The following is a 19,103-nucleotide window of genomic DNA, read 5'->3' on the forward strand; positions in this document are numbered from 1 at the left end:
CTGCACTGTTATTTATAACCCACTGATTTTAAATACTGCCTTTTAGTTTAGCTTTATGTATTTGTCTATAGGAAATTTGTCTGAGCTGTCACTCTCACTCCTGTGTGCCCTCAAGAGAGTAGAGACTAAAATATCGAAGTCTGCCCTGAAGAAAGTTACTGGAAGCATTTCCTAGTAAAAATCACACGCTCATTGAGAGAGTCAGTTCAGCTAACTTAATAATGCAGCTATGATGCAAGCCTTCTCATATCTAATTTATTCCAGATATACCACTCTAGAACAACCCTACTATTATACCTAATAGTGTTATTATCAAATATGTTCATATTATTAGCTATCCCTTAAAAGTATTCATTAGAGAGCATCTGGAAAAGATGAAAAATTTGATGACTTGATTTACAGGTTCTGGATAAACTGAATTTCCAGGGAAACACATAAGCTGAGAACCAGAAGCTCCTCACAGACTTGAACCAGAGCAGGTCAGAGGTGCAGTCCTACGATACAAGAAGAGAAGGCCATCTTTCACCAGCTGGGAGGGAGACAACTCTCTTCAGCTAGAGGGGTTGCTAGGATACTGCACTGACCATTTACAATCACAGAGCAGTGGTTCTCAACCAGGAATGATTTTGTTCCCCAGGGGGCATTTGGCTATGTCTAGAGACATTTTGGGCTGTCACAGCTCAAAAAGTGCCACTGGCATCCGGTGAGTGGGGCCAGGGATGCTGCTGAACATCATACAGTGCACAGGAGATTCACACAACAAAGAACGATTGTGCCTAAAACGTCAAGAGTGCCAGGGTTGAAAAGCCATGCCATGGGGATAATAGAAAAATCAGTTTGAGAAACTAATACAAAACCATAAGAATCAAGAACAGGAACATTACTGAAGGGTAGACCGGCTTTATGAGCCACACAGTGACTACGCCCCAGATAACCAACCAGGAATATGAGAAACACAGAGAAGATCAATTGTCATGGACTTAGGGTGCATCAAGAGGGAAAGGAAGCACCTTTACGATCAGTCCAGAGAAGCCAGAAACTCAAGTGAGAAATTTGGGGGAACATGTTAAAACATGTTTAATTTCCTCAAGGGTCAAGGCAGGGCTCCTGGATTCTGCCAAGAAGAGGCAAAAAAAAAAAAAAAAAAAAAAAAAAAAAAAGTTTCTCCTGGTCTTAAAGATTTCCCAGTCCTCACAGCTCCATCAGTGAGTCCTAGTTCACTTCGCAGAGTGAGCAGTTGAGCAAGTCACAGACCAGAAGCTGATCAGTGGAGCCGGGCGCTGGTTCCCACACCTGCCAGCCTCGTCCTCCACCGACCAGACGTCAGGACGGGTCCGCACGTGCAGGGCGCTTATCACAAGGAACAGCTGGGAGAGAAGCCGGGCAGCAGCCACCGGAGCTGGGAGAGCCCGGGGACGGCGGCCCTGCGGAGGGACAGCAAGGCCGGCGGCCGGTGGCTGGAGGCGGACGGCGCAGCGCAGCTCCGGGGAAGCTCCGAGGCGCCTGGGGTGACTTCGTGTCTGTCTCCATCAGAGGAGACGCATCTCCCACCGTGGACCTGACTCGCTCTCTCCACTGCGTTCTGTTATGGCTGAGAGACACCACCTGGGAGCCGTCACCGTCAGGCGCTTCGGAGCCACCACCGAGGCTCCTGGTCACTCACACCTCCCACGGCCAAAGGTCTGGGGGACGCACTCAGGCCACCACCGCCGGGGCTGGGGCTGGACTCCAGTCACTTCAGGATAAAAACGATGCTGGGAAGAGGCATCCACTTCCAGTTCTTCCGAGTTTTGCTCTTTTCCGTGTATCTCCATGAATATGTTTTAATAATATCTCTTTTGGAAAAGTCCAGCCCTACCTCAGCGGAATTTCTCCTCAGGGACAAGGGTGCTTTCCAGCCTAAACCAGGAAAGCTAAGGCCTCAGTGTCCCCAGAGTGTATGGTCCCCGGTGCAGAGCCGGGACAGAGAGGGAGAAGGCGGAGAACCCTGGAGATGGAGAATTATGAGCCATGGGGATGGATGGTCCCTGTCTTTGGCCTTTTCTTCTTGCAAAGACTGTTTTGCATTTATTTCCTTTCAGTGGTCTTTTTTTTTTTTTAAATAAACAACAGAATATTGTGGATGCAGGTCTGCATTCACTGATGTGTTACTCATTTTTACCACAAAGATAGCATTGTTGAAGAACATTACAGCTGCCGCAAGACGGGGTCTTTCGTAGCAATGGCACTGTACCCACATCCAGAGTGAGCTGTGGCCAAGGACACATCCCCACGCGAAGTCCCAGAGGGAGACAGTCAGAGCCAAGTCATTAGAAGCATCTTGCCAAGAATGATTTGACATTTCTGTCTGGACTCCGTTCCCAGTCACGTGGCATGACTCTCTGCAATGGTCTCCAAAGTGGTGCTTGTCCCCAAGGGTCCTCTGAGTGATATATGGATGTGAAAGGAAGGAATATCAGAATTCCTATTTTTATCTATTTATCTTACCCTTTTTATCATTATATATGAGAAAAAATATGTGTAGTGATTATATATTACTATACATGTGTAGTAGTAACATACGTATCATTTATATATGCATAGATATATACTGTATGTGCATGCTTAAAATGTTTTTTGTAAAAACCATGGGAGCTCATAAACAAGAATTTGGGAGCCCACTGATAATACAGTGGGTCTTAATTTTTTAATAGTGGAAGGTGATCGTGTACAGCTGGTGTAATAAAAGCGGAATTCCTTCGGGTGATAAGGGGCAACAGGGAGTCAGGGAGTGGGGGTAACTCCCCGCAACTTACCGCTAGGACGGCGGGGTCTGGACTGCACAGACAGAAACCCAGGCATCAGGACAAAGAGCTGTGGGAAGGGATCTGAGAGGCATCGTCTTAGGGGACAGAAAACTAATTAGAGCCGGGCTGACTCCTGGGCAAATTCATCGGTGCCAGGGTCCAAGCAGCAGTGAGCAGCGCCGGGCCACAGAACGGAATGGAGGGACACATCTCAGGAAGAACAAGGTGTTTCTGAAGAAGGGAGGTGAGGACTAAAGGAGTTTTCTGAGCCAGAGTGAGTGACTGAGTAACCACAGCCACTCGTTCAGGCGGTGCCGTGGCTACCTTGTGTGCAGAGTGGGAACAATAAAGGCTGTGCACCTTGCTGAGCATCAGGCACAGAATGGACAAGGAGGATGACTGGGGTCCTCACTTTCTCCATTTCTGATGCCCAGGAAGCGTCTCTTTCTCTAGCACGACCAGCTCCAAGGAAGAGCCCCTGGCACCTTCTGCCTCTGATGTTACAAACACAGCCTCCAAAAGACCCTCATGAGCAAAAGAGGTTCACAAGAGGAGTGTGGTGTGCATATGTGTATGTGGTGTGTGTAGATGAGTGTGCATGGTTGTGTGTGGGTGGGGTGGGTGGTGTGTGTGGATATAGGCGAGGTATGTATGTGTGTAATGTGTATGGGAATGTGTATAAGTGTTGTGTGGGGGTATAAGTGTTGTGTGGGGGTGGGTGTGTGTGCTCATATGGGTGGGTGGTGTGCAGGCATGGTGTGTGTGTGTGTGTGTGTGTGTATGCATAGGGATGTGCATGAATGGGTTTGTGTGTAAGTGTGGGCAGGTATGGGTATCTGTGTGTACAAGTGTGTGTGCATGGATGTTTGTAAGTGTGTGCGGGTGTGGGTGTGTATGCAAGTGTGTGTGTGAGTGTGTGCATATAAATTTGCATGCACAGGTGTGTGTGTGCCTATGGTTGGGCAGTGTGCAGGTGCTGGTGTGTGTGGGGCTGGGGCGTGGACAGTGGCAGGTCCTGATGTATTTGGGGCTGGGCTGTGAACAGTGGCAGGTTGGAAGATCTGCGGCAGCTTCTGTCCATGCTGAGATGCCCTGTGCCCGCCCCCTAGGGTTCTGCCATGTCTGATCGCTGCAACTTGCCCTCTGGTATGTCAGGCAAGGAGCAGCCCACAGAGGTGCTTGCCCTGTGGGTAACAGTCCCTGAAAGCCTCTCTCCTCCTCTTCAACACGGAAGGTCCTCGGCCCATACAGGAACATCCTGAGGGCTCAGGATTCCTTCTCCCTGGTGCACTGTGAGCAGGTGACTGACTCATCTTCTGCCTCCATCTCTGTCCCAGAAGCCCTTGTGCTGGGGTGCTGGGTGGCCTGGGCTTCACCTTTGCCCTTCCTCGTCTCTGGTTTCCAGACATTCCTAGTCCCGCTTTCTTCCTAACTTTCCACCTAGTTCTAACCTTGGTTTTCTGGCTTCACTCTGCCACCTACCACCAAATGTTCAATGCAATACAAAAGAGGAGACTTCAGGAAATCCTGAATGCATAATTAAGATATTTTTATGTATTAATTTATTTGAGAAAATATTTGAGGAAAAATAAAGTCCAGCCATAGACCTAAGCGTGAGATCTGTTGATGGTGAAGCAAGTCCTACAGCCAGCATCTGGGAGAGACACAACAGAAGGACGGGGGAAACTTTACTGAAAAATCTGTCACAGTCACTCTGTTCCCAGATATCACCACCAAAATGTAGCTAAAAAACAATCATGAACAGTTGAAAATAAAGGGGAACCAAGATTATAAGACGCTTTTTACGAGGGGGAAAAAAGCTATAATGCATCTTCCTTGATTTCTCCCACCTCCCCTATCTTCCTGAACTCTCTCTCTTGTGTTTCTGCTCTTCAGCCACAGCATAAAATGTGACCTTGATAACAAACACACCTCTTGCCCTCCCAGGCACACGTGCTGCAGTGGTGCTTCTGGAATACTGACTGAGTAAAAGTGTCCGTGGCTTCTCCCACACCTCTAATCTATAGGCACATGTGCCTGCCAGACAAACCCGACTTCAACCAGCCAAGCTTAGCTGTGTCTAATTGCCTTCTAAAGTAGCATCCACTGTTTCTATGAAATTTGACCACATCAACATAGCTTCTACTGCATGTGAGAAAGATCTGGGGCTGGGTGCTGAGCAGCTCACAAGCAAAGCTAGATGGTGCCATCTTACATTTCTGAGAGTCTGCCCATACAAAGTGAGGCTCGGAGCCCTTTATGAATATGAAGACATAATGAAGAATGAATTTTGTAGTTCCAAAGGAAGGCTAGAGCAGCTCTCCACCCCACCTCTGGCAAGACAAAGACTCAGTGTGTGGGTAAGGTACAAAGAGCTCCACTGTCCTCCAGACCCAGTTTATGCTGAAGTCCTTGTGGGCTTTTGCTGCCCAGAAGACACAGCTGGCAGCACAGACAGAAGGACTCCTCCCAAGTGCAGTTTGCATGGGAGGCTCCTGGTCTCAAGGGCCCTTTTCAGAACTGCAGGCCAGCTCCCCACCCCTGCTTGAGCTGGGTCTTTTTCTGAGGCTCCCAAGAAGCTGGGCCTGACGGATTAGGGCAGAGGACAAGATGGGCGTATGACCGATTCCAGAAAGGCAGCCCCTTTCTCCCACGCAAGCAGAAGAACAACGGTGCTGAATCCGTGGTGCTCATTCTGGACTTAGCCCAGCATGGGTGCAAGGCTTTGTGGGGACCTGAGATGATGCTGTGGTTTCCCCTTGGGCCTGAGCAAAGACAAATCTAACCTCTAGGGACGCACTCATCAGCCCATGTGTACAGAAATCAGTCAGGCCCCTTTCTAATACGTGTTCAGTAGCATCAAAGAGGACCCCTCTGTCCACAAAAGAGTATTCTCCAGCCAAACACCGTTCCCTAAAGTTCTACTTTTAGTAGTGACTGCAGCCGTAAGAGGCGGGCATTATCAGCCAGGCCTGGTCTTCATGGAGCCGGAGAGCACTTTTAGCTTGACTTGAGGCTCCATGGTGGAGCTCTTTCTGAACCCGTTTCAGGTCTCTCATCACAACCCAAATGGCAGAGTCCATGTTCTCTGGCAAGGCTCAGCTGGGGAAACATAAGCCACTTCCCAGTGCTCTCCATGGGAAAAAAAGAGGCAAACCAAACATTGACTCATGCCTGGGAAGTGAATGCAGGAGTTCCCTGGATAGGCCTCCTGCTCCAAAACAAGAGTCACAGACTCTCTGGCATGCACTCCACTGCTAGTTATCATCACAAGCCGTCCTAGCCAGAGAGAGAGGAAGTCACAGAAAATGGAGGGGAAATGCCCAGACAAGAGTCGCCTTCTGAAGCAAGGCAAGGAGACCTGGCAACCTGGAACTGCACAGCACTTCAGAAGGGGTGGGTCCATCCGGCTCCTCTTCCGACCTTTGGGTCCACTTTGGGAATGAGGCAAAACAGTTCTTTTGGATTTTACAGAGAGAATTAAAGGTATTCAGTACATTAAACTGCTTGCCCAAGATCACTGGGTTCATAAGCTGAGAGGCAAAGTCAGAGGCCGTGTCCTAGATCAGAAAGTCCGTGCTTCCTTCCACAAGGTGGTGGCAGGATAGCTAATGGCTTTAAAAATAAATAATTTAAGTGAAAGAAGAAAAGAAACAGTCATCTGGGCCATAACAAAGAAGTGGCCCAATCCTCATGGACATTGTGGGCTAAACTGATGGCAGTTATAAGGTAGTATCCATTGACTCCCAAGAATTCTCCCCAAACAAAAGGAGGGTGGGGCCCACCAGAAAAAGATGCAAAATGCTGATAGTGGTTTTCATCGTTCCTTCCCATCTGGGCTTCACCCAAAGAGGCATCCATCCCAGTGCCAAGTAAGACTGGGCACTCCTCTCCTCCATGGGATAAAGCCAGGGGACTCCCGAGGAAACTCCAGCTTCTCTTGGAGCCTATAAGCTGATGGGCTATTTCCATCTGCCACATTCCCTCTTCCAACATCCTCCTCTCTTTCAGGGGTACGGGAAATCCCTTGGCACTGGGCTGTTCAGGAGAACCAGGTTAGCTTATTCGGAGAAGCCAAAAGCTTCTGTCAGCCTTTCTTTCTAGAAATGGAAATTCCTATAGGGGCGTGGCCTCCCCACTGTCCTGCTTCAGCCTGCTACCATCTGACCATATCTGGCATGGTTTTGAGTCTGAACTCTGGCTTCCTGTTCTACATTTGTCTACGGCTCTTTTGGACCTACTGTTTTGATTGCACCCATGCCTATGTTGTCGACTGTGAAGGCAGTGCACTGGTGTTAGGAGTGGGGAGGTAAGAAGACTTAGTGCATTTGGTTCTTCCCTTAGTAGCACACAAAATAGTCATGCTGCACATGTATGTGATTTGTACACTCTATGCCACCATTTAGCATGAATCATTAATATAGAGACTGTGGGATTCTCAGTATAGCTTTTCTCTTGGCTTAGTGCAGAGCCAAGCCCAACCAGATATTTAAAAATAGATGTTTTGATAGTGAAGTGATGATAAAATCAGGTACCTGTCATGGTGTGTAGACCAAACAAGTCAAGTTGACACATATCTGGCATTTGGTATTGTACTACCCTGAACATATTCTTCTGCATATCAAGGAGCAAGGTATTTCTGGAAGTCTCCCAGTTCCTTACAAAGGTCATTCAAAGTATGTAAATGCCTCTGAAGGAGACAGGGCTTCTGTTTGTTTGTTTCTGACCTGGACTCTAATCTGTGGGTAAGAGGGAACTTGGAGCTACCTGTTCCACAGCGCTCTTTGTACACCAAGGTAAGAGAGCTTCAAGGGAAGAATAATGGCCAAGGTTATAGTTCCATTTTCCAGCAAGGTACCAGATTGGGAGGCAAAGTTCAGTCCAACCCTTCACTATGATGTTGATATGACACCCGACAGGTGATGAGAAGAGCTGAATTCAAGAGGGGGCTCAGTCACTATCTGACTACGTGACTTCAGGTCAGACACTCAAATGCCCTTTGCCCGAGTTCTTCATCTATAAAATGAAAGCACTCAACTAGACAATTTCCAAGGTCCCTTTTGATTCCAAGGACCTCTCACTTTTTAAATAAATTACTGCAATTTAAAAAATGTTTGTATGGAGCCAGCCATAGATGCCACTCTCTGCTCAGAGGTGTCCAGGCGGTGGGCCATGGGAAGGTCATACATACTTTGCATCATGATAATATTTGTGAAATAGTTGCATCTTGGTGGCCACAAGCTACTTTGGGGTCCATTTAGAGCATCTCTAAAATGCCTGGTTTCTTCCAGGAGGAAACAACCACAAGCAGAATCCAGCAGATAAAACACAACTAGGGCTTTTTGTAATATTTTTGAAGGATAGAGAAATCAAGTTATTCAATTTTACGCCCTACATTAGACCCAGAGAGGACACCAGTTAAGAGATTGAGATTATTAGACTGCCAAGAAGTATGGGATTTCTAAAAACAACCTATTCCTTGTTCCAGGACAAGATCACACCTAAACTGAAAGAGATCACATACAAGCGGGAACCTGAGGACAGATGTTCTTCTCAGCATTCTCCCAGGGGTGTTAGTGCTGAGAGTGGGGAGACTTTTAGATTTCAGTTCTGTATATTCTGACTCTCACCTACAACTTTCTTTTAAAGCCTCTCAAACGCATTCGTGTCTCCATTCCAACCAATATTTCCTAAGTTCCAAGGCACAGCCATCTCCTGTCTGAGCTACTACAGTAGTCTTCCAACTAGCCTACCCCTTCCCGGTTTGTTCTTTCCCAATCCATTCTGCAAACTGCAACAAGAACAAGAATTAAAAAATGTAAATCATGAATCACATCAATGGAGTTCCATTCTTGCTTGGATAAAGACCAAAATGATTCACATGACCTTCAAGGGCTGTCTTCATCTTCTGACCCGTTACCAGCCTGCCAGCCTCATCTTGACCCATGCTTTCTTCCTCTACACTCCAGCCAGGTGGGAGAATGTGCTCTGATTCTTCATGCTACAGGACTTCTGCCCATTCTATTCATTCTGCCTCTTCCTTTGGTCTTTGCTCTTGGGTTTGGATAATTTCTACTCATCCTCCTTCATATCTCTGTTCAATTGACACTTTCATAACGAAGGCTTCACCAGCCTCCTTGGCAAGATCAAGCTCTCCTGACAGGCAATCACAGCACCACACACCTCCCCTTCCATAGTTTTATCTCAGTCATGATTTCACAATTATATGGGTGTTTGTTTGACGCATGTCTGTCTCTCCCTCTGGACTGTAAACTTCATGAGAGCAGGAACCATAACAATTTTTGTTCAGGCATACATTCCCAATGTCTAGCATAGTATTTGTCACATAGTAATCACTCAATAAATCACATGTTGAATAAATGAATGTGCTTGGTACTGTAGAGTATTCAGAGATAAGTCAAGATCTCTGCCATTCAGAATTTCATAGCCATATAATAGCAACTCTGAAATAGGCCAGACTGTGATAAATGAGTAGGTGCAAGAAGTGATACGGCACCCTTTTTTATATCCTGTGGTTTACTAAGCTGCTTTTTACCTTTTCCATATGAACATCGACCCATTTAAGCATTGATTGACCATTCATGACCCTCTGCTATGCCACTGCATTTTTGTATCTCTAACCCAACACGGTACTTCCTATGAACAGCAGAATTTTCCTTTTGATCGGTACAGTTTTTACTTGTTAGCGCCGTGGGCATGACTCTAAATTTCAAATAATCGGGGACATTTCAACAGACACCCTGGTTAAATGTGCTGAGTAATTTTAGTTTGTATTAAACCAATAGCCCACATTAGGGCCCACATCTGTGTTTACGGAACGACTCACACTCTCAGGCGCGTCTGTCGCAGTGTGTGATGTGAGATCCAAAAGTGTGCACTCCAGCTCTGTGCTGCTGCATGTGTGTTTGGTCGGTAGCTCAGAGCTGGTGTTTATTGACAAGCAAGAACACTGGAATGACTAATCATTATAAGCATTCCCTGCACATTCCCGTCTCTCAGAAGAAAGGCACATCCCCAAACTTCTTGCCCTCACACTGCAGAGGAGAAGCTGCTGGGCAGGCCAACCTGGGGGCCTCAACGCCTTTGAGGACTCAGTGGGATGGAACAGAAGTAAGTGAGCTTACTTCTCAGTGGAGATGGAACAGAAGTAAGTGAGCTTACTTCTCAGTGGAGATGGAACAGAAGTAAGTGAGCTTACTTCTCAGTGGAGATGGAACAGAAGTAAGTGAGCTCAGTGGGATGGAACTAAAGTAAGTGAGCACTCAGTATTTATGTATTCATTCATTCGTTCTCTCATTCATTTGTTCAACAAATACTGTTTGAGCACTTGCTCTCTCCCACTCGTGCTAGGCACTGAGAATATATTGGAGAAAAAAACAGGTGTGGTATCTGCCTGTATAAACAATGGTCCAGGGAGGAAAGAGAGACATAAAATCAAGAATTAGTTAGAAATATATGGACTCACAGTTTTAGAAAAGAGAAACCTGGTTCCAAGGACTTCCACAATAAACAGGGAGGCCTCGCCTACTTTAAAGCATAAAGAATGTTCCCCGGGAAAGCAGTGTTTAAGCTGAGCTCTGCAGGATGGAAAGGATGTGTAGTCAGAAAAAATGATAAGAGGATCAGACTTTTCCAAGCTCAGGTAACCTGACAGGTGAAGCCTTTGAGGAAGGAGGGAACATGCCTTGTCTGCAGAACTGAGGTTGTCCAGAGTGACTAAAGCCCAGAACCGGAAAGGCAGAGAGCTGGAGATGAAGCTAGATGGACGCAGGCCCAGATCGTGGCCTTGTGGGTCACTTGAAGTGTTTCGAAGTCTATTCTGAAGTCATCAAGAAGTCTACACAGGGTTTTAGGCAACACGAAGATCAGGTCACAATAGGGCCACATCTACCCTGCCTACGTCACAGTCTCTTAGTGCGGAACAAATGAGACCAAAGATAAATTGTTCCAGATGATCCATAAGGCATGAGACCACTGTGATTCTAAAACCATTCGTAACTCCCAAGTGTGGTAAAGTACCATCTGCAAATTCCCCAGGAATAAAAGTTCAAGAATGACCACTCAGGCCATTTGAGAGACTCTGCCCCTTGAAGTGCCAGAGAGCCTGGTTTTCTCCACGTTGGAGTTCAGTGTGCAATCTGATTGTCACTTATTTCCCATGCTAAGCGCAAGCAGCCATTCCAATCAATGGCCTGTGTCCTACTGTATCGATTCATCTTGGCCTTTCCGGGGGTCTCTCAGCACAGCATCTCCGCTCATTAACGAGAATGCACCTGCATCATAATGATAATCCTTTGCACTTCCCCAACCCATTGCCCAGGGGGTTCTCAAAGCACTTTGTAAACTTTTAATTAAGTTAGTCTAGTGACTGCAGGATGGCCCCCAGCCTCTCCGAACCAAGAGGTCTGGGGTGGGGGCGGGGACAGGAGGTGATGGGAGACAAGCGCAAGTCCTGCCTCTAGCACCTACTTACTGGCTCTGGGGCTCAGAGGCGAGTGGGTGGATGTGCAGGGAGTCTCTGCGTTACTAGGAAGAAGCACTCACATATGTATGGCCGTGTCTGGCACAGGCAGCTTGTGGGCCTCCTGCCATGTGTGCCCACAGGGAGAGCACCAAGGCCGGGGGCTACGGTGGGGAGTTCTGGAAAGGCAGATATAGAAGGCAAGAGGGAGGACTTGCTTTCCTTAAAGAGCTGTGAATGTGATTTTGGGAGTAGCTAAACTCTGGCTTGGAAATGCACGTGTGCCTTGCGTGTATATGCGTGCAGGAAGGGGCACGCATCTATGGTTGGCAAGAGCGTAGTGAGGAAGAGAGGAGGGAATGTATGTTCACATGCCTAGAGGAAGGCGGTAGCAAGCACATTCGTCTTCAAGCTTCTCCCTGGTTTTAGATTTCTTTTGGCTCCCTTCTCAGAGCTACCTTTAATCCTTCCCTGAGCCATACAAATACCACCATCTTGGGGTATCAAGTGAGTGGTGTATAAATCCAGCAAGTGGAACTACGTCCATGCCCTACTGTGTTACAGCCATCCCCACCCCTAAGGGAAAATGCAGAGGCAACCAAGGCTTTGCAGATAAGTAACAAATTCTAAGTCTGGGTATCCCACCAACAGCATAAAAGGCAAGAGGGACAAATGTCCTCGGGACCTAGCCCTGCACTAAGGACTGGGATCAGAGAGAGTGGGAGAGCAGAGCCGCCCAAAGGTGAAGCCACCTGCCGGGCCCTCGCTGTCTGGAAAGTGCCAGTCAGTATCAGAGGTGCTAACATCCACTGCTCCTGACAGCCTGGTTTGTCAGCAGCCACAGACCATCTGGGGGCTGACACTTGAGCTCACTGACAGGAATCACAGTTTGCTTCCACATCTCTTCTGTCTCCAGCCCCAGGCAGCTGCAGGCGGATGGCAGCAGTCCATCTGCAAACAGGGCTGCAGGCTGAGGGGGTCCCTGTCCAGCGGACCAGCACCAGGAAAGTCAGTGCCCATAGGCCAAAGGTTATTAGACGGGGCTCCTGGAGTTCCAGCTGTCCAAGGCTGATGTACAAGTCCATGCATCCAGCACCCCGCCAGAAATACCACAAAACACTGTTTTGGGAGACCAAAGGTGCCATATCTGTTGCCCTAGTTTTCTACAGCAGAAAAACTGAGACCTAAAAGTTCAAAGTCAGAATGTATATTTCACTGGGGGTCAAAAAGAAGAAAAAGCTTAATATCTTCCTATTTTACTGGATTAATGGCTTTTGAGGCAGGAGAATATCTTAATGCATTGTGTTTAATCAGAACCTATATAAAGTCTTGGTCAATAAATGAAGGACTAGATTGTCTTTTACTAATTTTCATCACTGTGACAAAGACATACATACATGATCAGTATGATTCTACCTTATCTTCTCCCATTTTAAACAATAAGGAACGTCCTCTCTCCTCCAACACGTGAGTTGCCATCTCTCTTTGCCCTGTTCCTAGAGGACCAGGATGAGTTTTTTTAATAATAAAATTTTACAAATGTTTATTTGTTATCATCTAACCCAGGTGTTCAGCTACTCTGTCCAATTGGAAACAAGCTTCATATATGGCTGGAACCCATTCTACAGATTGGTAAACTGAGACTTAGAGGATGTCTTGAACCAACCAAATAAGCCTCAAAAAGCAACTAATCAAAGAGATCACTCTCAGCTTTCAGCATACTTAGAGGCTTGGGGGGAGTCCCACCTAAAGAGAAGTGCACTCAGCCCCAGGCAACCCTGACACGGATTTGAGGCTGTAACCACCAGAGGTAGTTCCCAGTAGCTGGCATGGGAGACCCAGGCCCAGAGCTGCCAGACAACAAATGCAGGCAAGTGCCAGCTGTTTAAAGAATCTCATTCTGTAATTTTCTAGGTTACAGAGGTATGGCCAAGGTTGCTAAGAATTTGAGAAAGCACAAAGGCAGACAGGACCCGGGAACATGGGAGAACCTCAGGCCCGTCAGGATCTCTGATTAATCTCAGGTTGAGTAGTGCTGCTGAGCTCCAGGCTACTGAAAAAGCCATCTTCATGAGGCAGCTGACGCTATCTCCTTCTCAGCGCCTGCTATTGCCACTGGGCCTGTGCTGAATGCAGACGACGCGGTCTAACCTTATTAACATGTCAATCATTTTTAAGGGATTGGGGGCCACATGATGGCACGAATCCATGATGGCCTAAAGGATGTTGAGGATTTGCTCATGACCAGATGCTCCGTCCTCGTTCCTATCTCTTTCTTAGTGAGTCTGGCGTGTGGATTCCCCCACTAGACCCCTTGTGCACATCAGGCACTCTTAGCAGGTTCCCTGGCTCTGTGCTGGTGAGAGGCTAAGGAGCAGGAAAGGAATTCATCAAAACTTGGCTGTAGAGCCCACCCCCAGGCCTTACCCCAAAGCCAAACATCCCAGCCCAGAAACTCAAGATTTGGGGACTTCCCGGCCGGCCGCGGTGGCTCAAGCCTGTAATCCTAGCACTTTGGGAGGCCGAGACGGGCGGATCACGAGGTCAGGAGATCGAGACCATTCTGGCTAACACGGTGAAACCCCGTCTCTACTAAAAATACAAGAAAATTAGCCAGGCGAGGTGGCAGGCGCCTGTAGTCCCAGCTACTCGGGAGGCTGAGGCAGGAGAATGGCGTGAACCCGGGGGGGTGGAGCTTGCAGTGAGCCGAGATCGGGCCACTGCACTCCAGCCTGGGGCACAGAGCAAGACTCCGTCTCAAAAAAAAAAAAAAAAAAAAAAAAAGATTTGGGGACTTCCCTGAAGGAAGTAGCAGGAAGGTGTGTGCTGGAGAAGGAGGAATTCTAAACCTCGGGGAATTTTCTATCCAAGCCCAGGGTTTTCTGACCCTAAACAGGCAAATCCTGTTTAAGGTGCAAGAGATGAAGCTGTAGCCAGAACCAGGGCTCACAGATCAGTGCATGAAGACACAGCTCAGTCCAGGTTGGGTAAATGGGGACCCCTCCCAGCTAACATCCCTGCTTAGACTCACAAGACAATGATGGGCCAAGAAGAAGGGGACAAACAGGAAGTCATGGTCTGAATTTGAGCAAAGAAGCCTTCCAGGTTAGCAATCCTTGCATCATGGCGCTGGACCCTGGCAGGCCTTGGGCAGCACCACACCTCAGGAACTGAGGCTGCTGGCAATGACAACACCTTCTCCCCCTTACTCCACCCTGCCCCATGGCCACAGAGCCATTTCTCAAAGTTGGAGGAGAAAAAGCAGGAAGAAGATGGGTTTTGACTCAAATACTCAAATACTGTACGACACGGGCACAGGTTTTAAGTGACAGACAGAGTGGTTTGCAGGTCATCAGAAGGATCTGGGATGCTAGCTCCAAATGCTGAGATGAGGACAAGGACTCCACATTTTAACCGGCCTCTCTCCTCCTAGGTGATTCTGATGCATGTATTTAGCAGTATTCGCTTCCTGCTTCCTACAGAGCCCCCAGACCCAAGGTCAAGGAGGCCACTAGCCCAGACTCTCTCTCCTCCTACTGGAGGAGCACCTCAGACTGTGCCTCTAGCATGACAAGTCAATTGGCCACTGGCCCTCTGCCCTGTCTTGGGTGTGGGTTCATCACTGTCTCCACGTGTGACCGTCTTTTCCATCCCAGAAATTCTGCCTAGAAAAGCTATCTGTGACATCAGTCTCCCCATGGAAGGTACCAGGCGACAACAGCATTAACCTTAAAATTATTCTGGGATGGAAACGTGTTTTACGAAGAAATAGAAGCTGCAGAATAAAATGGCATCAAGGCCTAACCAGGTCAAGGTTCCATTATTACATCAGCCTTCGGTCTTTAGACACAGGGAAAGTAAGTGGCTAACAAGCTGGTATTAATCCCTGTGGGAGAAAAAGCGTCATCATTTGAAACAAAGAAAAAAAAGTCTAAAGCTATAACAGGAAGTAAAAGAAAAGAGACAGGAGAAGTCACAAGTAAGCCATGGCAGCTCATCAGAACTTCCAGATCCAGCCAGGTTTCCCACAGGAACCCCTCAAGATGTGAAGCGTTCTTTCACTTACACCTTCTAAGGCTAACTTTTTCTCCTCCCTGTTCTTGTTCTTCCCGGGCTCCTGACACAATTAGCATAAGAGGAGCCCTCAAAGCAGGTAACAGACTCTTCAGAGACAGGGGACGTTGCAGCAATGTCCGTGCCCTGCCCTCCCCCAGAAGACCAGGGGATGGCTTGTCATTGTCGTCCACCATGCTCAGGACATTCAGACAGGGGCACAGGTGCATCCTCCTTTCCCTCAGCCTGCTTTAGTTATGGGTACTTCTCCTACAAGCAAGGTCTGCCTGCTCCCCACCAATGCAGTGCCACGGGACCCCTAGAGGGAGGTCTCACCCTGGCTCCTGGCTCCTTCAGGGCGCACTGCAATGCAGCTTCGGCAGACTGGGGCTCACCCCCCTGCCTTGCTTTCTAAAGTGTAATGTTCTGATTTCCGCTGTGAGGGGCGCATCCACACAGCCAGAATTCCCTCGGGATGGGAGTCCTGATCTTTGCTCCAGCACAGTGAGAGGAGGGGAAGCGGGTATGAGGAGGCCCCCCGGAGCTGCCGTCCAGCCGGGGACTTGCCTACGCAGGAAAGTTTGTCTTCTCCTGCGGCGGACCCAGTGCACCCACCTGGCTCCCTCTACCAGGCTCAGGCAGGTACTGAGTGTTCCGCTGGCTCTGCCTTCCCTGCTGAGCACAGCCGCCCAGGCTGAACCCCCTAGGATGCTGCTGGAATTTGGAAGAACAGCAACTACAAAACCCCACTCTGAACTTCTTGGTCAGCCTAAAACAAACAGCTGGGAACATGGTTATGCAGAGCCCATCCCTGCTTTAAAAAGTGCCATCTTCACAAGGCGTTACAAAATATTAAAGGCTGGATTACTTGTTTTAGTTGATCCTCTCTTCTTTCTCCCCAGTAAACTTCCATTTTTCTGATTTCACTTTGGCATCTTAGGACTACTCAGGGAATTACATTATTAAAAACAACATCCCCAAAATACTTCCACAAAACCCTACCAAGTAATACTGAATATAAAAACATAAAATTGTATGTTTTACCTAAAAAAAGATAGGTAAGGTTTTAAAATCTTAGCATTCATGTCTGGGTATATATGTATGAAAATTTAGGTTTAAGCTAATGTTTAATCCAATGCATGTATCACAATTTGGGGGGAAAAAAAGAGATCCTGACTGTGCGGGGTTTGGTATGGAAACCGACACTTTTGCTGCTGCCTAAAACCTTGGCAAGCATAACCTAGCCCCTTCGGCATTGTTTGAAAGATGCCTGCAGGCATTCAGTTGTCTGCTTGCAAAGGACTCCTGTGCAATTATCAAATCTATTAAGATGCCTTGGATTTTGCAATGCTTCTGCTAAGCTCATTTTGGTAGGATTGCAGCATCTTACCTGTGTCACTGCAGATTTGTTTTCCCCAAACAAGTAACTGCTGTGAGAGGTGGGATCACATTTAAATCATTAGACAAGGTGGGGAAGGGGCTGGGGAGAATTAGGCAAATCCAAATTTCCAACCTTCCCTCAGCAGGGGCATTCCAAATTCTGCCAAGGGAAATGCACATTCCTGATGTAAGGAACAGGGAGATACTGACAGGATTCCGAATTTCAAGGGCATAATCTGCCCATTTGGTGGAAGGATAAAGAAAGGATGGCAGGCAGTAGAAGGTCTGTGTTACAAGAAATGCAGGAGCAGATGAGTGAGCGGAGAAGGAGGGATGGGGCTGAGAAGGAGCTCCAGGGGGAGAGGGTAGGGGAAAGCAGTTCCGAAGGAAGGGAGGGAGGAGGAGAGTGGGGAGAGGTGGAGAGAGAGAGAAAAGAGACAGAGAGGAGACAGGGAGGTGCAGAGATCTGGACTGATTCAGAAACAGAGAGACACCACCACGACTGAGAGAGAGGAGAGAGTGCCCCTTCCACCCGGCAGGTCCCAACATAGGCAGCAAGAAGGATTTATGGCTGGGAGTTCAAACCCCTCTTCTCCTACCCCCGGGACCACAACTGGTTAATGCCACTTGGTGCCTTTCACTGAAACAGCAGTGCCTCACAGCATGGTGCAGATCTCGAACCCAGCTCACTGGATCCCCGGAATAGAGAGCAAATCCCGTGCTGAAAGCATTTGCGTGTGTGTGAGTGTGTGTGTGTGTGCGTGCACACAGCAAGCCTACCTCTCTCACTCACATGCATCTCACACTCCCTGTCCTCACCCCTTCCTCCTTGCCTCTCCATCTCCCCGCTGCCTCTCCTGCTCTCACGTCGTACAATCGCCCCAGAGAGAAAACGCCGTTCCCCTCCACGGTACCTGGGATGAAGAGCAGGGCAGTTGTCACCGAGAAGACGACCCAGTAGGCAGGATGGTACATCTCGACGCTGCGGTGCTCTCAGCTGCCGGGCTTGCTACCGCTTCTGCTGCTGCTACCACTGCTGCCTTCCTCTGTGCTGAATTCTGAGCAGGTTTAAATCCAATGTTTGCAAAGGGAGGGAGAGAGCAGAAGAGAGAGAGAGAGCGCGAGAGATGGGAGCAGGCAGGCAGCGTCTCTGATTTTTTTTCTTGCACATACACACAACTGGTAAGAATCATCAGCACCAATCTGTACAGGGCTCAGAGCAGACCTCCTCCAAGGCACGCATTGGCTCCACTCTCCTGAGCGACGCAAGGAGACTTTCCTGCTTGGAAGGCTTGACTCCAAGGGGGAGTCGAAGCCGGCCCCTCACTCACTCCCTCGCCGGAGCACAGCCCTGCGTGTTGCTATCTGTGTGAGTATGTTGGTGTGGGGCTCACGTGGACACGTGAACACACACGAGCTCCTTGGTGGGCAGTGGAGAGGGCCTGGCACTGCCAGCAGGGCTCAGGGCACACCACGAAAGAAAGGTTGCTTGGCAGAAATGTGACTAATGCCCACGCCAGTTCCTTATCATTTTTCCTTCTTCCTAGTCTCCAGGCAGGGATGGAGCAGGAACTGCTACCCACAGGGAGAGCTCAGACATTTAAATCTGCACCCCACCCCTCCATTCGGCCATTAACAGCACTTGGAAGCAATTGGTTTTCCCAGCAAGGAGATGGGCATGTTATAGTTTTAAACCAACGATGCAAGGAGAATTGGCCAGTTCCCCACAATCAGAGCATTCTGAAACTCTACCAAGGCAAGATGCTATAGAAGCCCAAACAATTGCTATGATTACAGCATAGGCAGGGACAGATTCAGATTAGATCTCAAGGAGGCGGAAACTTGCTGAAGTCATCGGAAATCTTCACAAGGAGAAGGCCAGGGAAGGATACCTGTGGCTTCCTTCTGGTTTTTTTTTTCTTTTTTCTTGCTTCTCCTTTTCAGGGTCCAGTCTGTCCCTTCCTCTGGAACAGCAGTTTACACAGACAGTTTACACAGGGAGGCAGTATCTCTGGGTGTGAGAAACCCCAGAACTTTCCCCTGCTCTAAAACGGCCTGCTTGCCCTCCCTAACACATGCTTGTAGGCAGCACACCTTGCTGACTGAGTTATGCTGCCACTGAACTATATGCTGAACTTGGAGGGTCTGTGATCAAGATAGCACTAGGTATTAGAGAAGGGACTGAGCAGACTATTTCTGTCCCAAGTGCCCTCCAAAGACCTCAAGTGGCTTGGATTCCTTCCCAGTTCCATGTGTCCACACCTTGAGGTCTGTGAGTGACACTCCACAGGAGATAATTCTCCCTTCCTCCTTTGCTGCAATTCCCAAAGTTTTCCCAAGTCACCTACTATGGGCAGGTATTCACCTCTATCACTTTAGTTAATCCTCACCAGAGTCCTTCC

The 19,103-nt window shown here is 48.3% G+C and overlaps 1 protein-coding gene across 4 annotated transcripts in view; it reads right to left on the minus strand.

Annotated features, from left to right (window-relative positions):
- The window catches only part of OPCML (opioid binding protein/cell adhesion molecule like), a 1,155,658-nt gene extending 1,137,904 nt beyond the window's left edge, over positions 1 to 17,754 (minus strand). For all 4 annotated transcript variants that reach the window (XM_074015669.1, XM_074015668.1, XM_005580196.4 and 1 more), the window contains exon 1: positions 17,616 to 17,754. In XM_074015669.1, the coding sequence (XP_073871770.1) occupies positions 17,616 to 17,676 (61 nt within the window). In that variant the 5' untranslated portion in view covers positions 17,677 to 17,754. The remainder of the gene's footprint in view (positions 1 to 17,615) is intronic.
- Between the last annotated feature and the right edge of the window lie 1,349 nt (positions 17,755 to 19,103).

This window comes from Macaca fascicularis, chromosome 14 (genome assembly GCF_037993035.2).
Source record: "Macaca fascicularis isolate 582-1 chromosome 14, T2T-MFA8v1.1".
Lineage (NCBI taxonomy): Eukaryota > Metazoa > Chordata > Mammalia > Primates > Cercopithecidae > Macaca > Macaca fascicularis.